At 43.8% G+C, this 15,983-nt stretch overlaps 1 protein-coding gene and 1 non-coding gene across 2 annotated transcripts in view; both read left to right on the top strand.

Moving 5' to 3' along the window:
- Kcnu1 (potassium calcium-activated channel subfamily U member 1) overlaps positions 1–15,983 on the top strand; it is an 80,227-nt gene that overhangs the window by 7,646 nt on the left and 56,598 nt on the right. Inside the window, 5 exon segments of the mRNA XM_032919343.1 lie at positions 3,274–3,335; positions 4,565–4,655; positions 6,141–6,252; positions 7,573–7,648; positions 9,818–9,893. Of these exon segments, the coding sequence (XP_032775234.1) occupies positions 3,274–3,335; positions 4,565–4,655; positions 6,141–6,252; positions 7,573–7,648; positions 9,818–9,893 (417 nt within the window).
- LOC116915169 lies at positions 1,462–1,567 on the top strand. The gene has a single exon (XR_004389831.1). It is a non-coding gene; the product is annotated as a U6 spliceosomal RNA (small nuclear RNA).

Raw genomic sequence — 15,983 nt, 5'->3', positions numbered from 1 at the left:
ACGAAAGCCATAGACTCTTCATAATCAAAACAGCAATGGCCCTGAGAAGGGTTTAATCTTCCCTTTGAAGTTTCACAAGCCAGGCCTCCATTGTTTGCACTGTTATCAACATTAACTTCCAAGCACCTACAGAACATTTCCACAGAGCACTTAACACCCAATGGCTTTTCTAGCCCAAAGTTCCAAAGTCCTTCCACAGTCCTCCCCAAAACATGGTCAGGTTCACAGGAATACCCCCATTACGCTGGTACCAATTTGTCTTAGCCAGGGTTTGTATTCCTGCACAAAACATCATGATCAAGAAGCAAGTTGTGGAGGAAAGGGTTCATTCAGCTTACACTTCCACACTGCTGTTCATCACCAAAGGAAGTCAGGACTGGAACTCAAGCAGGTCAGGAAGCAGGAGCTGATGCAGAGGCCATGGAGGGATGTTACTTACTTCCTTGCTTCCCCTGGCTTGCTCAGCTTGCTTTCTTTTTTTTTTTTTTTTTTTTTTTTTTTTTTTGGTTCTTTTTTCGGAGCTGGGGACCGAACCCAGGACCTTGCGCTTCCTAGGCAAGCGCTCTACCACTGAGCTAAATCCCCAACCCCTCAGCTTGCTTTCTTATAGAACCCAGGACCACCAGCCCAGGGACAGCACCACCTACAATGGGCTGGGTCCTCTCATCCTTCATCACTAACTGAGAAAATGCCTTACAGCTGGATCTCATGGAGGCATTTCCTCAAGGGAGGCTCCTTTCTCTGAGATAACTCCAGCTTGTGTCAAATTGACACACAAAACCAGCCAGTACACTGCCTCTCACTCATCTGACTCCAAATCTTCTTTCTCTTTAGGAAGCAGTCCAATAAAAACAAATAAACTTGAATTTTAAAAAAGAAAGAAACAAAAAGCACAAGAAACACTTGCGGTGGTTTTGTTGTTGTTTGTTTTGGTTTGGTTTTTTAGAGTCAGCTAGCCATGCATAGTGGTGCACACCTTTGATCCCAGCACACGGGAGAAAAAGGGAGGCAGATCTTTGTGAGTTTGAGACCAGCATGGCCCATGTAGTAAGTTCCAGGACAGTCAGGGCTGTGTAGAGACACCCTGTCTCAAAGAAACAAAAAACAGGACAGGAATAACTTGAGATGGGGTCAGCTGTCGGGGAGCTCCCTTTGTAGACCAGGCTGACCTTGAACTCACAGAGATTCTCCTGCCTCTGCCTCCCAAGTGCTGGAATTAAAAGAATGTGATAAGAGGGATCTTGATTTTAATGACCTTAGTTGAACTTTTGATCATGATGGAACAACAACAACAACAACACAGTCACAAGAGAAGCCTTTTCCCAAATACAGACCTAGGAACATCAGGTTGGTGGGTTATAGTAAAATGGGAATATCCTTGCTTTGGGTCGATGTCTGGCCCCATCTCAACGTTAAGTTGGTGAAAGCAAGTTATCTGCTATGTTAATACATTGAAAAAGAGTGCTCACTTCGGCAGCACATATACTAAAATTGGAACAATACAGAGAAGATTAGCATGGCCCCTGTGCAAGGATACATTGAAAAAGAAGAAAGTTTGCCTTAAGTCAAAAGGCTGTGAGGACAGGTGCAGAGGCCCAAGATAATTTTGTCTCTGGATTTCAAGTCTCTAATCACAATGCCCTAATCAACTTTAGAGGATCTTCACCCCATGATTCTGATCCTTCCAACTCCCCAAGAACCCCCGTTCACAAGAGTAAACACCGAATACCTTCCATGCTGGAGGGTTCCTGCGGGCCCTCTATAGCCTTAACAAGCTGCAGAGGGAGGTACCAAGGGAGGCAAGACGACAGTTCCTCCCAACACACACCACTCAGTAGCCTGTGTTGGCTCGAACTTCAGGAGTCAGACCCCGAGTGGACTGTTTTAGTCATATTTAAGCACATCCCAGTTGGGTGAAGATAATTCTGATGATTCTTAGCTCAAGTCTGTGTGCACACCGAGGCAATCATAAATGACCTTGAGAAACAGAGTTAAGTACAGGTCAGATGTGTCTACATCGAAACTCTTCCTTCAGTTCATAAAGATGGGATTCCACCTATAGATTGACTGACTGGTCTAGGGGAGGAGCTAGGTGTCAGAAAAGCCTCTGAATAGATAGAGCAAAGGTCACCAGGCTAATAAGCTCGCCCACTCCTAGCCTTCTGGGTGGATAGTCGCTCTATCATTTCTTCCCTAGAAGGAACAACCTTGAGTGCTAACATTCCAGGTTCATCAGTGCTAGTCTGTGAGCAAAGACCTGTATGCCTCCTCCAGGAGCCTAGTCAGTGAGAAAGTAAAAACACCCATCACCACAAACACAGGTAGTTAAGAGGAAAGAATATAAGAGGCCCACCCAAGCAATATCTGAATTAGAAGGGAAGGAGCATTTTATTGTACATAAAATTCTGAATTTTATCATTAAAATTGTACCGAACTAAACATATTTGAAAATCTGTTTGTTGAGACAGGGTCTCACTAGGTTACCTCTGGCTGGCCTCTCTATGTAGACCAGGCTGGCCTCAAACTCTCAGAGATCCACTTGCCTCTGCCTTCTTAATGCTGGGATCAAAGGTGTGGACCATCGAGCCAGACAGACACCTGGCGGTTTGGAGATTAGAAATTACCAGAGGAATGCTTAATTATCTAGAGCCTACCTGAGAGAAATCACGGAGGCTGACAAAGGTCTCACCCAGCTCCGCTGGAGGCTTCGAGAAGGCAGCTTCCTGGCTGTGTTGCTCTGCACAGGGGCCGACTTCCTATACCAGATACAGCATAGCAAAAGCATTCACTATCCGCTCACAGAACATTTTCCCAGGTGGGGAAAAGTCCTTAAGGCAGTTCAAGCCCAAGACTGATATTTATGAGCCCTCATTTCTATCATGAAATGAAGTGACATTGCATCTGACACACGCTAAGCACTTGGTAAACATTCGCTAAACTCTAGGAGGGGCAGGAAAGAGTACCCCGTTTATTCCGAAGTGAAGTTAAGACTAGGTAAGTACAATGGATACACGTTGGCTCAGTGAGCCTTAGTCCACTTTCCTTCAGTGAATGAAGAATGAATGAATGGATGGATACAGGCATAAATGAAGGTGTGAATGCAGCGCTACCCGTACAAAAGGTAAGGTAAGGCAAAGCCATTACACACACAACAATAAAAACAGAGGGCAACATTTACCTCATTTAAAGCAGAAAACACAATTCTGTGGGCTTGTTTTACTCCATGCCAGTGAAGTAGAAGTGCATCTTGTCTCTGTCCTTTTCTGTTCGTAGGTGATCCTCGTCTTTGTGCTAAGCATCGGGTCTCTTGTGATCTATTTCATCAATTCAATGGAGTAAGTAAAAACACCATCACTCTTGTCTGCTTTATGAGAAACTTAATTGCTTTAGAATTTTTCTCTTCAGGGACGTCAGATAGTTTTGCTCTCATGCATGCACACCGGCCCCACCACCACACACAGAAGTTAATCAAAATGGTAATCAGGAAGCACAAACTCCAGTTGTGTGATTAATGCATGCCTTTGCCCTGTGTCTTAGGTTTTTACTGCTGTGAAGAGACACCATGACCAAGGCAACTCTTATAAGGACAGCATTTACTTGGGGCTGGCTTACAGGTTCAGAGGTTCAGTCCATTATCATCAAGGCAAGAGCATGGCAGTGTCTAGGCAGGCATGGTGCAGGAGGGGCTGAGAGTTCTACATCTTCATCTGAAGGCTGCTAGAAGACTGACTTCCAGGCAGCTAGGATGAGGGTCTTTAACCTACACCCACGTGACACAGCTACTCCAATAAGGCCACACCTTCTAATGCTGCCACTACCTGGGTCAAGCATATACAAACCATCACACCCTGTATTTTGCCACTTCCGTTTCTAGTGTTGGGGTGGGGTATACAGTTGCTCTTCAAACCTTCTAGGACACTAAACCTCCAGTGTTGTTTCCTGCCATGGGGCCCCTTAGGAAGGCTTCTGAATTCCTCTAGAAGTCCTTGGGGTATCTTCAGAGACCTTTCTGAGGCTTTAAGACTTTAACCTTTTCTCACTTCTCTTGAGTTCATCCCCTTGTATAAATCAAGGCTAAGACAGTGTTTTTTTTAAAAACTAAAAACTTCATGCCCAGCCTCTGAGAATTATATAAAATACCCACCTGGGGTAAAATGAAGAACTCCTAACATGTCTTTGAGAAACCATCTTTGAATTTGTTTCAAATCCATTCTTTTGATATCAAGTAACTTTGTCTCAAAGGGGTAGAAAGAGGAACTGAAAGGTCGATCTTGTCTAGATAGATGGGTTTTCAACCAGAGAGGACCATATAATCTCTGAGGCTTTGGATCCCCACTCAACAAAACTGACTAACAGAGTGGTGGGTCCTTCTCCTACTACTCTGAGCTCCACGTATGGTCTGGTGGCTTTTTATATAGTTTTATATAGTTTCTTTCCCAAGAGGAAGTCTTGAATGGACCATTCATGTTTAGTATATGTATTGCCTAACCGACCTCTACCTCTGCTCTGTAGACACAGGTTTTGAAATGTTTATCTTTGCAACAATGTTCCCATTTCTTTGCAGCCCTGTTAGAAAGTGTTCTTCATATGAAGACAAAATTGTCCATGTGGATTTGAGTTTCAATGCTTTCTTTAGTTTCTACTTTGGGTTGAGGGTAAGTACCTAGGTAAGCAATAACGACCAAGCCCCACCCCAGACGTCGATATAGCGGCCTGCGTGCCCCTTAGTTGCTCAAGCTCCCTTGCTTCTCAGGCTCTAAGGGTAGAAGACCTATGCCCCAAGTTATAAATATTTAACATGACCCACAACTCCTGGGCTTGAGAGTGTAAGCCAGGTCCAGAATTCTGACACACCTGAGAATGACTCCGTTACAAAACACCCTGTCTGCAGTCCTTCCTGGCTTCTGGTCTGCCACTGGAGAAGCCTTACTAACAACCGGAAGTTAGGAGAGGTTAATCGTCAGTGCTACACTAATGGCGTGTCGGCCATCTTACTTTTTACTTTTTAAGATTTATTTACTTATTATATATGAGTACACTGTAGCTGTCTTCAGACCCACCAGAAGAGGGCATCAGATCCAGATCCCATTACAGATGGTTGTGAGTCACCCTATGTGTGCTGGGAATTGAACCTGGGTCCTTTGCAAGAGCAGCAAGTGCTTTCACAGGTTGAGCTATCTCTCCAGCCCCAAGTGGAGCATTCTTAACCTAAATTAGGAAGCTCAGAGACACAACGGCCAGGGAAGCTTTTTGCAAGCTTTTTCACTGGAGACTGCCATGAACCATACATGTTCACTGATCACAGATAATAAGCTCTATGTATATGACATACACATAGATGTATAAAAACCCACATCTATAAGAATTATGACTTATATTAATGTATATATTGTATATATAGACATAACAGAAATCTCTAGGAACAACTGGAAGCTCAAAAATGTTTAAAGTGTGAGGGTTGGGGTCTGCTAAATAGACTATATGCTCATTGATAGAACAGTCATTTCTCTCTCCCTCTCCTTTGCTCTGTTTTGTTTGGTTGGTTGTTTTTGACAGCGGCCACACTGTATAGCTCTGGCTGGCTTGGAACTCTCTTTGTAGACCAGGATGGCCTCAAAATCACAGAGATCTACCTGCCTCTGCCTCCCAAGTGTTGGCACTAAAGGTGTGTATCACCACCCTTCACCCAAAGTACCATCTCTTTATGTAGTACGTATGCATTTGTGTATTCTTTCGAATGTATATATTTCTACATATGCTAAATAGCATGCAACTGAGTCTTCATTTAATGATTGCAATATAGCAAAGCACTAATTATCCATCGCAGTCCCTTCAAAATTCAAAATGGTAGGTAGAGCACGGAGAAGTAGCTCATTGTTTAAGAGCACTTCATGCTCTGACGGGTGACCTGCGGTTCAGTTCCCTGTTCCTACATGAGAGCTCACAGCTGTCATCATTCTAGTTGCAGACAATCCCACACTGTCTTCCTGCCTTCATGGGCACCATGCTTACACATGACACACGTTCAAACATGCACACTTATCTATATACAAAATATACTCCCGTACATAAAGTAATTGAAAAATAATTTCTTTAACTCCCAAGGGTAATATAATGTGGGCGTCTTGTTTCCGTTTCAGTTTTGGGCGGCTGAAGACAAGATCAAGTTCTGGTTGGAGATGAATTCAATCGTAGACATTTTTACCATCCCACCAACCTTTATTTCCTATTATTTGAAGAGTAATTGGCTGGGTAAGTGTGCTGTGGCAATCGGTAATCAGTGCCTCAGACTGTTCAACATCCATTTAGAATATCTGTCTTTCTAAGACCCTCATGGACATTTCGAAGAGCTCTCTCTTGACTGTAGAGTTTTGTACTGTATTTACAGAAACATTTGGTTTTGTTGTTTTGTTTTGTTTTGAGATAGGATCTCATTATGTAGCTCTGGCTGGCCTTATCCTCACAGAGACCCACTTGCCTCTGCCTCTCTAGTGCTTAGATTTGTCACCACCAGAATGACCAGAAATCATTTCTTGATCCCAGCATGCACCTGGTACACAGCAGGTGTTCAATAGTTGTTGATAGAATAATTGTATCTACAACCGGAGGGGCAAGGCTCCAGCCCCTGTGGTCCCTTATGCTGGGATCTTATATGGACTCAAAGAATAGTCTGCCCTGGTTTCTCAAGACCAGTCTTCATATTAAAATATGGTTGGAATGGGAATTGTTCATTAGTTGTGTTATCTCTAAGGTGGGTGTATTAATAGTGCATGGGCTTTTTTTCCCCTTTCTTTCTTTCTTTTTTTACTTCATGTATATGAGTACACTGTAGCTGTCTTTAGACACACCAGAAGAAGGCACCAGAGCCCATTACAGATGGTTGTGAGCCACCATGGGGTTGCTGGGAATTGAACTCAGGACCTCTGGAAGAGCAGCCAGTGCTCTTAACCGCTGAGCCATCTCTCCAGCCCCATGCATGGGCTTTTAAAAATAAATCAGCTTTAATAAAATTTCATATTTTATTTATTGTTTAAAAAAAACACCCCAATTTTATTTTTTGCTGTTATTAGAAAAAAAAAAAAAAAAAAAAGGAAAAGGAAAAAACCAGGATTATTGAAAAGCTGAATAGTCAGGAGCTTAACAGACTCAAGTAAAGTTTCCTATAAATTCTAAAGAAGAGTTGAGTAAAATGCACAGTGCTTATTACATTCAAGGCATCTTCTACATGTCTAAGATTAGATCTACAAAGCTGTAAGGTGGATCCTATTTTATGGATGAGGAACTACAGAAGTAGATGCCCTGGGTAACAGTAGTCAGTAAACGTTCAGAATCAGGGTGTGAACTCCATGTCCTTAAACCTGTGACATTATGGCATTGAGGATTTAGCTCAGTGGTAGAGCGCTTGCCTAGCAAGCACAAGGCCCTGGGTTCGGTCCCCAGCTCCGAAAAAAAAAGAAAAAAAACCTGTGACATTACATTACAACACGTGGTACTGAAGTGTTCCAGGAAAGCTCCGTGCATGCATCTCAGCCACGTTAGAGTTCAGGTGACTTTCTCCTGGTTGCTTTGTAGGTTTGAGGTTTTTAAGAGCTCTGCGGTTGCTCGAACTTCCTAAAATCTTACAGATCCTGCAAGTCATCAAGACCAGGTAAGTTCAGCCCTGTCTGGCATTGTCGCTTAGCAGTTTGGATTAGGAAGTGAAAACATTAACTGGTCCTCAAGCTCCCTGTGCCCCAAGAGGACTCCAGGGTGAAAATCAGGACCATCAGCAACTGTGGTGCCTGTCACCCAGCATCTGTGTTGCCTGTCACTCACCCAGCACCTGTGTTGCCTGTCACTCACCTGGCACCTGTGTTGCCTGTCACTCACCCGGCACCTGTGTTGCCTGTCACTCACCCGGCACCTGTGTTGCCTGTCACTCACCTGGCACCTGTGGTGCCTGTCACTCACTCACTACCTCATTTGTCATTTAGCTCCCTGGCTGAAAACCTTGCAGTCCTTGTACAGAGACTACACATTCCTTGTTTTTGCAAAACTACAGTGTGTAAGTCAGCTTTGGTTTTAATTCCAGATCTTTCTACCCAGAACAAAACCAAAAAGACCAAAACAAAACCCATCAGCCAGGGGTTGGGGATTTAGCTCAGCGGTAGAGCGCTTGCCTAGGAAGCGCAAGGCCCTGGGTTCGGTCCCCAGCTCCGGAAAAAAAAAAAAAAAAGAAAGAAAAAAAACCCATCAGCCAATACAGAGGCTTTGGTTTTATACATTCATTATTGAGAATTGCCTCTCTCCATGTGGCTGGCGAAAGCTGCTCTGGGAAGCTGTGGATTGTTAAACGAACCCCAGTGCCAGGGGTAGATTACCTCCCATGGAGTTCCTGGTTGGGATCAGAGACCCCCAAACAATACAGCCTCTTGTCATTTCTCGGAGTTGTCCACAGGGAATAGGTGATAAGTTGCTGAAGATACCACACACCTTCGTTACCTAACACAGAGTAAGCTGAAAGCTTCCTCCCTGCTGGCTGGCTTTCACAGTCCCCCTCTGACGATGCTGTGCAAGCTGTGTGGTAGAAAAGGCAACTACTTCCCCAGTTGTGAACTTTACAGACCACAAGACCAACTTGCCAGACAAGATGGGTGTCTCAGGGTTTCCACTGCTGTGAAGATACATGACCAAGGCAATTCTTAGAAAGGACAACATTTAATTGGGGCTGGCTTACAGGTTCAGAGGTTCAGTCCATTATCATCATGGTTGGAAGCATGGAGGCGTCCAGGCAGATATGATTGCTGGAGGAGTCGAGAGTTCTACAGAGGGCAACAGGAGGCAAACAGGAGAAACTAGCTTCCAGGCAGCTAGGAGAGGGGGCTCGAATCCCACCTCTTAAAAGGCACACTTCTTCCAACAAGACCACACCTCCTCATAGTGCCACTTCCTGAGCCAAGCATCTTCAAACCACCACGTGTGCCCACTTGTGCTGCAATGGCATTGCTGTCATGGGCCTAACCAACCGCTCTCTGCTTGGATTTGAGACCTGTGCCATGGGAGGGAAATCCATGCCTGGTACTTCTCACCTACCAGATGCAAGGTCCCGGGTTCAAACCCAGCATTACAGATACATAAAAATAGTGCAAATTAAATACTCCCAGAAGATAATAATAAAAGTTTAAACTCTCTCCTTTAAAACATTGCTGCACTCTTATTAGAAATATCCATATTATAATCTAGGCACATCTCAGTGTTAACTATGCACTGTGAAGAAATCAAAGCTGGAAAGGTTATTTTTACGTGACAAATGGCCAGGCCAGAAACCGAAGCTATTTCTACTAAACTCTAAGGCTTTCCTTGACAGACATAAGCCTCTTGACAGACTTCAGCCTCAGTGATTCTGGTATAAGTTCAGCGTATGCCATTGGGTCGCTGTAATCTACTGGAATCTTGTATTACAAGTCCACATCTGGACTCCTGCCATTTTGTTCCGCCTCATTATACAAAGTTGTAACCTTACAAATTGATAGACTATTGATCCACATCCATGCCTCTAAAACACCAGGCCGATGAATGATGCCGTAAAAATCTATAACTTCAAAGCAATACACTTGATACTGGGTCAGTTTCCAGCTGTCCTATCGCATACATGAATGATATAGAGGCCCTGGAACCATGCAGACTGGAAGGTAAGGGCAGAGCCCCACCAATGCTGTACCTTCCAACCCGTGGGCCACATGGTGAGCAGAAAGCTGAGCCCCGGAGGACTGTGTGTTGGTGTTGATTTAGAACCTGCCTGCAAGACCTAATGGTTCTTTTGTACTTGTTCTTTTAGTAATTCAGTGAAGCTTTCCAAACTGATGTCAATTGTTATCAGTACCTGGTTCACAGCAGCAGGATTCCTTCACCTGGTAAGCAATTCCTCACAGTCCCCAGTGGCATCCACCAGTGCGAGCGTCCTTCTAGTCCCCAGTGTGAGCATCTTTTCTTTGAAACTGGAGAGGGTCCACACCAGAGGTTCATCATCTTAATGTTTTTAAAAGTTTTTTCTTTAAAGATTTATTTATGTTATTCATAACATAAGAGTACACTGTAGCTGTCTTCAGACACACCAGAAGAGGGCATCAGATCCCATTACAGATGGCTGTGAGCGACCATGTGGTTGCTGGGATTTGAACTCAGGACCTCTGGAAGAGCAGTCAGTGCTCTTAACTGCTGAGCCATCTCTCCAGCCCCTCATCTTCTTATTTTTACCCTTTTGGTTTTACTTTTTATTTCCAACCCTCATTTATCATAATTTTTTTTGCCTCCCATTATCAAGATAGCTTTGTTTATTCTTCCAGTATATCTAAATCTGGTGTTCATGAAAAATCCCCTCAGGTCTAAAGGTCTATGACATATAAAATGTAAGATTTATTGATAAATCTTCATGGAGGTTTGAGGATTCTTAGATTTTGAGTAACTGTAAACGTGAAAGAATGAAGAAGCTAGGACTGGGGGTTGGGGATTTAGCTCAGTGGTGCAAGCACAAGGCCCTGGGTTCGGTCCCCAACTCCGAAAAAAAAAAAAAAAAAAAAAAAGAAGCTAGGACTGGGGTGCAGACCAGTGGTAGAGCACGTGCCTGTCCAGAGCTGGGGGAGGGGAGCCAACCAACGAGTTCCAGATTTATTAAAACTGGATGGTTGCTGGGAGCAGTTGAGCTGTTGTGGAAAAGAGATTTGGAGCCAGCCACGTTCTTCTGGAAACATCCACAGGGAAGGGCTTGCTTCTGCTTGGCAGACTGAGGCACTGTTAAGTTTCCTCAGTAGAAAGGGTTCAGGCTTCACTGCTGGAGGACATTAGAGTTATCAGAAGTTGGGAGAGAATTAAAGTGTAGTGCTAAAAGCCTTCAGACCACAAGCCATCAGAAAAACAAAAAGAAAAGTCCTTTTGATTTGAGGGTCTCTCTCAAAATTAACTTAGACGGTAAATATAAAAATATTCACAGCACTGCTTCTTAAAGCTGAAGGGATGGCTCAGCAGTTGAGAGCGCTGACTGCTCTTCCAGAGGTCCTGAGTTCAAATCCCAACGACCACATGGTGGCTCACAACCATCTGTTATGGGATCTGAGGCTCTCTTCTGGTGAGTCTGAAGACAGATACAATGTGCTCAAATAAATCTAAAAAAGGAAAGAAAGAAAGAAAGAAGAAAGAAAGAAAGAAAGAAAGAAAGAAAGAAAGAAAGAAAGAAAGAAAGAAAGAAAGAAAGAAAGAAAGAGGAAGGAAGGAAGGAAGGAAGGAAGGAAGGAAAGAAGGAAGGAAAGAAAGAAAACGGTCAAATACTGAATGCCGACTCTGCTAGAACCTTGGACACTTTTGAAACCAGCTTCGCCACATCTGACTGTTCCGCACGGGAGATTTTCCTGAAGTGTCACAGCAGAGAGGGCAGTTCCATCTCTGCATTGAGAGTGTTGGACCAAGAGTCATGTTCCTTCCAGGGCAGAAGCCGCCATTGCTATCCCAGAATTCTAGAGGAGACGCCACGAAGATGATAACCTCCGCCTTTTCTTCCAATGAGAAGCTCTCAGGCTCCCCGTGGCCTGAAGGCGTGTTTCGTTTGGTCTGATTATTTCTTTCATCTTCTGCTTTTCATTTCTTTTGTTAGTTGCTAACTCTTAAGGAACAATTATATACATGTGTATTTCTGGGTTCCATGGGAGAATATGGGAGTCTGGTGACCCATTCTCTCAAGGGGTCACCAGGGGTCAGCAGAATAGCCGCTGCCTGGTACCGGACGCGCCGCTTTCCCGGGTGCGTCTCTGAATCTTCGAAGCCTCTTCTTCAACCGTCTAAGCACGGGAGCATTCGGGATACACAGGACCTCAAGGAAAGGAAGTCTTTGTCAGGAATTCATTCAGAAAAATAAGGAGAAACCATCAGAGGACAGAGAGGATTCCATTTTGAACCACACGGATTTGGAGAATGTAAACAACAGTAAAAGAAAACATAAAAAAAAAAAAAAAGAAACAAACAAACAAACAAACAAAACCAAAACATCAAAAACTAGAAGCAAAACACCCTAAACTAAAGCGCTTTATTCACCGGCTCAGAAAATAGCAGACTTCTTTGAGAGGAAAAGTCATGATTATCCCCTGCCTCACCATCCCATACTTGAACAATCTTTCAGCTAACCATTAATACATTTAAGAAAAATTTGTGGGGATTGGGGATTTAGCTCAGTGGTAGAGCGCTTGCTTAGCAAGCGCAAGGCCCTGGGTTCGGTCCCCAGCTCCGAAAAAAAGAAAAAAGAAAATAGACAGAGACATACCTAAGGAGAAAAACCATAAACAGCGCACAGTTGATTCAGTGTCCTAGACTTCTGACGTGTGTTCCCAGAGAAACGCTTTGCAGTGAAGCGTCCGCAGATGGAAAGACAAAGTGTGCCCTAGGGAAGCGACTCCCAATTAATAAAGTTGCCGGGTCGAAGAAAGCCCGTCTGTGGGTTGCTTTGAGCCTGAGAACTTCCCACCGGAATCACAAGAAGTGCTCCTCATGATGTGTCCCGCAGCATCCTGGGACAAGAATGGTTGCTTCTTCCCTGGTCGGCACATGGTTCTCGGTCCAGCCCGGTCCATGCAGAGATGAATCTACCCTCTCTGTCGTACTTGGAGCAGTCACTGATCTTCAAGAAGAGAAGCTGAAGAAAGAAAGGCTTTTAGAAGGAAGCAAAAGGAAGTAGCATCTGATGGCTCGGAAGCATTGATCAATAACCAGAAGACGATAGGAGGCATGTATGAAAGTCTACATAACTTATCTTGCCATCATGAGCCTGCAAGGGAAAACAGCACCGCAGAGGAGGTGAATTGAAAGTAAGACGCTGAGAATGAAGAGGCAAAATATAGTGATTAATGCATTTAAAGACAAATGTCATAACCAGAGAAACGATGCCTGCACATTGGTAGGCACACCAGTCTGAGGGTTTCCTATTGCTTCGATGAAGCACCACGACCGAAAAGCGAGTTAGGGGAAGGAAAGGGTTTATTCGGCTTATACTTCTATATCACAGCTCATCACCAAAGGAAGTCAGGATAGGAACTCCAGCAGGGCAGAACCTGTAGACAGGAGCTGATGCAGAGGCCACGGAGGGGTGCTGCTTACTGGCTTGCTCCACATGGCTTGCCCAGCCTGCTTTCTTATAAAACCAGCCCAGGGATGGCTCCGCCCACAATGGGCTGGGCCCTCCCCCATCGATCGCTCGTTAAGAAGATGCCCCACAGGCTTGCCCTACCACCTAATCTTACGGAGGTGTTTTCTCAACTAAGGCTCTCTCCTCTCAGATGACTCTAGCTTTTGTCAAGTTGACAAAAAAACCAGCCAGCATGCCTACCATGTAAGCATGACAAAGGACACGGACAAAACAACTTAAGAGTGGATGGATTTGCTTTAGCTCACAGTTTCAGAAATTTCAGTTCATCAGGGTGGGGAGGTCACCGCAGGCTCAAACACCACCCCCAGGAAGCCAAGAGAGGGAGAGAAGAGCGGGTAAGATGGAGAAAGAGAGCATACCTACTTTAGTGAACTCTCGTTTTTTTGGCTTTTGTTCTGTTGAACACCGGTAGCATACAGAATGGCAGCATCCACATGTAGAATGGGTGTTTTCCCTTAGTTATCTCTGGAAATGCTCTCACAGATGCAGATAGAAGTTTCCTCCCCTAGCTTCACAGTACTCCTCAGTCCGATCAACTTGGCCTTCAAGATCCACTATCACAATATCTAATGCGATCGTTGAGGTTCACGTTATTATTACATGGTTATTATATTACAAATGATGAGAAGGTGAGGAGATGGGGGCCCCCGTGACTCCTTCTTTCCTGCTATGTCTTATCTAAGGTTGAAATGTGAACCTGAAAAACATGAAACTCAGTTTGAGCTGAACGGAGTTGGAATAGATAACAACTCTACCAGCACGTGTCTATAATTCTTTTTTTTTTTTGGTTCTTTTTTTCAGAGCTGGGGACCGAACCCAGGGCCTTGCGCTTCCTAGGCAAGTGCTCTACCACTGAGCTAAATCCCCAACCCCCTATAATTCTTTAGTATAAATTCAGCTCACTCCCCATTGATTCCCCATTGACTGACAGTTTCATGTTGCCATGGTAAGAAGAGGAGCAGAATGAATTTACAGACCAGACCGAGGCTGTTGGCTCTTTCCCATCGTAAACATAAAGGCAGTTCAGAGAGGCTGGGGCATTGAGAAGGGATTTGAAATATTGAGCGAATATGCCTAAAGACATCAAGGTGAACTTTCTAAGGTTCTTTAAGTTTGTATGAAGACCTTCTAATTGAGGTTTAATTTTAGTCTGCCTGTCATATTCTCTAGGATAATACTGATTTCTATGTTTAGATATTACCAAAGACGGATTTTAGTTCAATGCACTATCTCAAAATATGAGAGCCAGGTGATGGTGGCACATACCTTTAATCCCAGCACTCAGGGTTCAGAGGCAGGCAGATCTCTGTTCGGGGTCAGCCAGGTCTATATGGAGAAGCACAGTCTTGAGAAACCAAGTGTGTGTATGTGTGTGTGTGTGTGTGTGCGCGAGCGCGTGTGCGCCTGCGTATGCATGTGTGTGCATATGTGTGTATATGTGTGTGAGTATATGTGTATATGCGTATGTGTGTATGTGTGTATGCATATGTGTGCAAGTGTCTGTATGTGTATATGTATATGTATGTATAACTGATATCTGTGGTTTCCTGGTTCCATTGCTTTGTAGTTTTATTATTTATTTTCTTTTCCCCAGAGCTGTGAACTGACCCCAGAGCCTTTCCCTTGCTAGGCACGTGCTCCATCGCTGAGTTAAATGCACCACTCCTCAATATGTGTGGTTCAAACTCATTTTTAGATATACACAGCCTTAAAAACTAGTGAGGACCCAGAGCTCAGGCTGTCAGGTCAGTTGATTGAGTACTTGCCCAGCATTCACAAAGCTCTGTGTTCAATTCCCAGCACCATATATACATACACATGCACATACACATAACACTTACACACACAACACATACACATAACATGGTTGATTGAGTACTTGCCCAGCATTCACAAAGCTCTGTGTTCAATTCCCAGCACCATATATACATACACATGCACATACACATAACACTTACACACACAACACATACACATAACATACACATAACACACATAACACATATACATACACATAACACACTAACACATAAACATACACATGCATATAACACACATGCACATGACACATACACATGCACATAACACATGCATATACACATGCACATACACATGCACCTAATACATACACATGCACACACACATAATACATACACATATACATATACATGGTGTACTCTGTGTAGCGGCACATGTTTGTAATCCTAGTGCTTTGGAGGTAGAAACAGGAGGAGCAAAAATTCAATGTTATCCTTGTCTATGTCGGGAGTTTGGAGTCATCCTGAGCTACATGACACCCTGTGTTGCCAGTGCTCAAGACTTGCACTTAATAAACTCAGCAAATTTAGGAAATGGCTGACGCTTGGCACACCACTTGTAAAAAGTGACCAAGTACTCAAGAAGTGATGTCAGCTCTACTCTCCATTCCAGTCCTTTACATTTATTTCTGACTTCTTTATTTTTTAAATTTAATTTAACTTTATTATGATTTCTTTCTTTTTTAATGTACAGTGCTTTACATACATGTATGGCATATATCACATAAGCAGAAGACGGTGTCAGGGCCCCTGGAACTGGAGTTAAAAATAGTTGCGAGCCTCCATGTTTGTGACCTGGGCCTCTGGAAGAGCAACAAGTGCTCCTAACCACTGAACTCTCCAGCCCCCTCCATTCCTATTCTCAACTGGAAAGCAGAAATTTAATTTCCTCAGATAATTATCAATATTTAATCGTCTCTGTTAATAGAAACGGAAATACAGAAGCTATTTTGTCCATAAAGAGGGACAAAAGGCAGTTAAATATAAATCTGTGTTAT

Source organism: Rattus rattus, chromosome 13, assembly GCF_011064425.1.
Source record: "Rattus rattus isolate New Zealand chromosome 13, Rrattus_CSIRO_v1, whole genome shotgun sequence".
NCBI lineage: Eukaryota > Metazoa > Chordata > Mammalia > Rodentia > Muridae > Rattus > Rattus rattus.
This window is presented reverse-complemented; position numbering and strand designations above follow the sequence as displayed.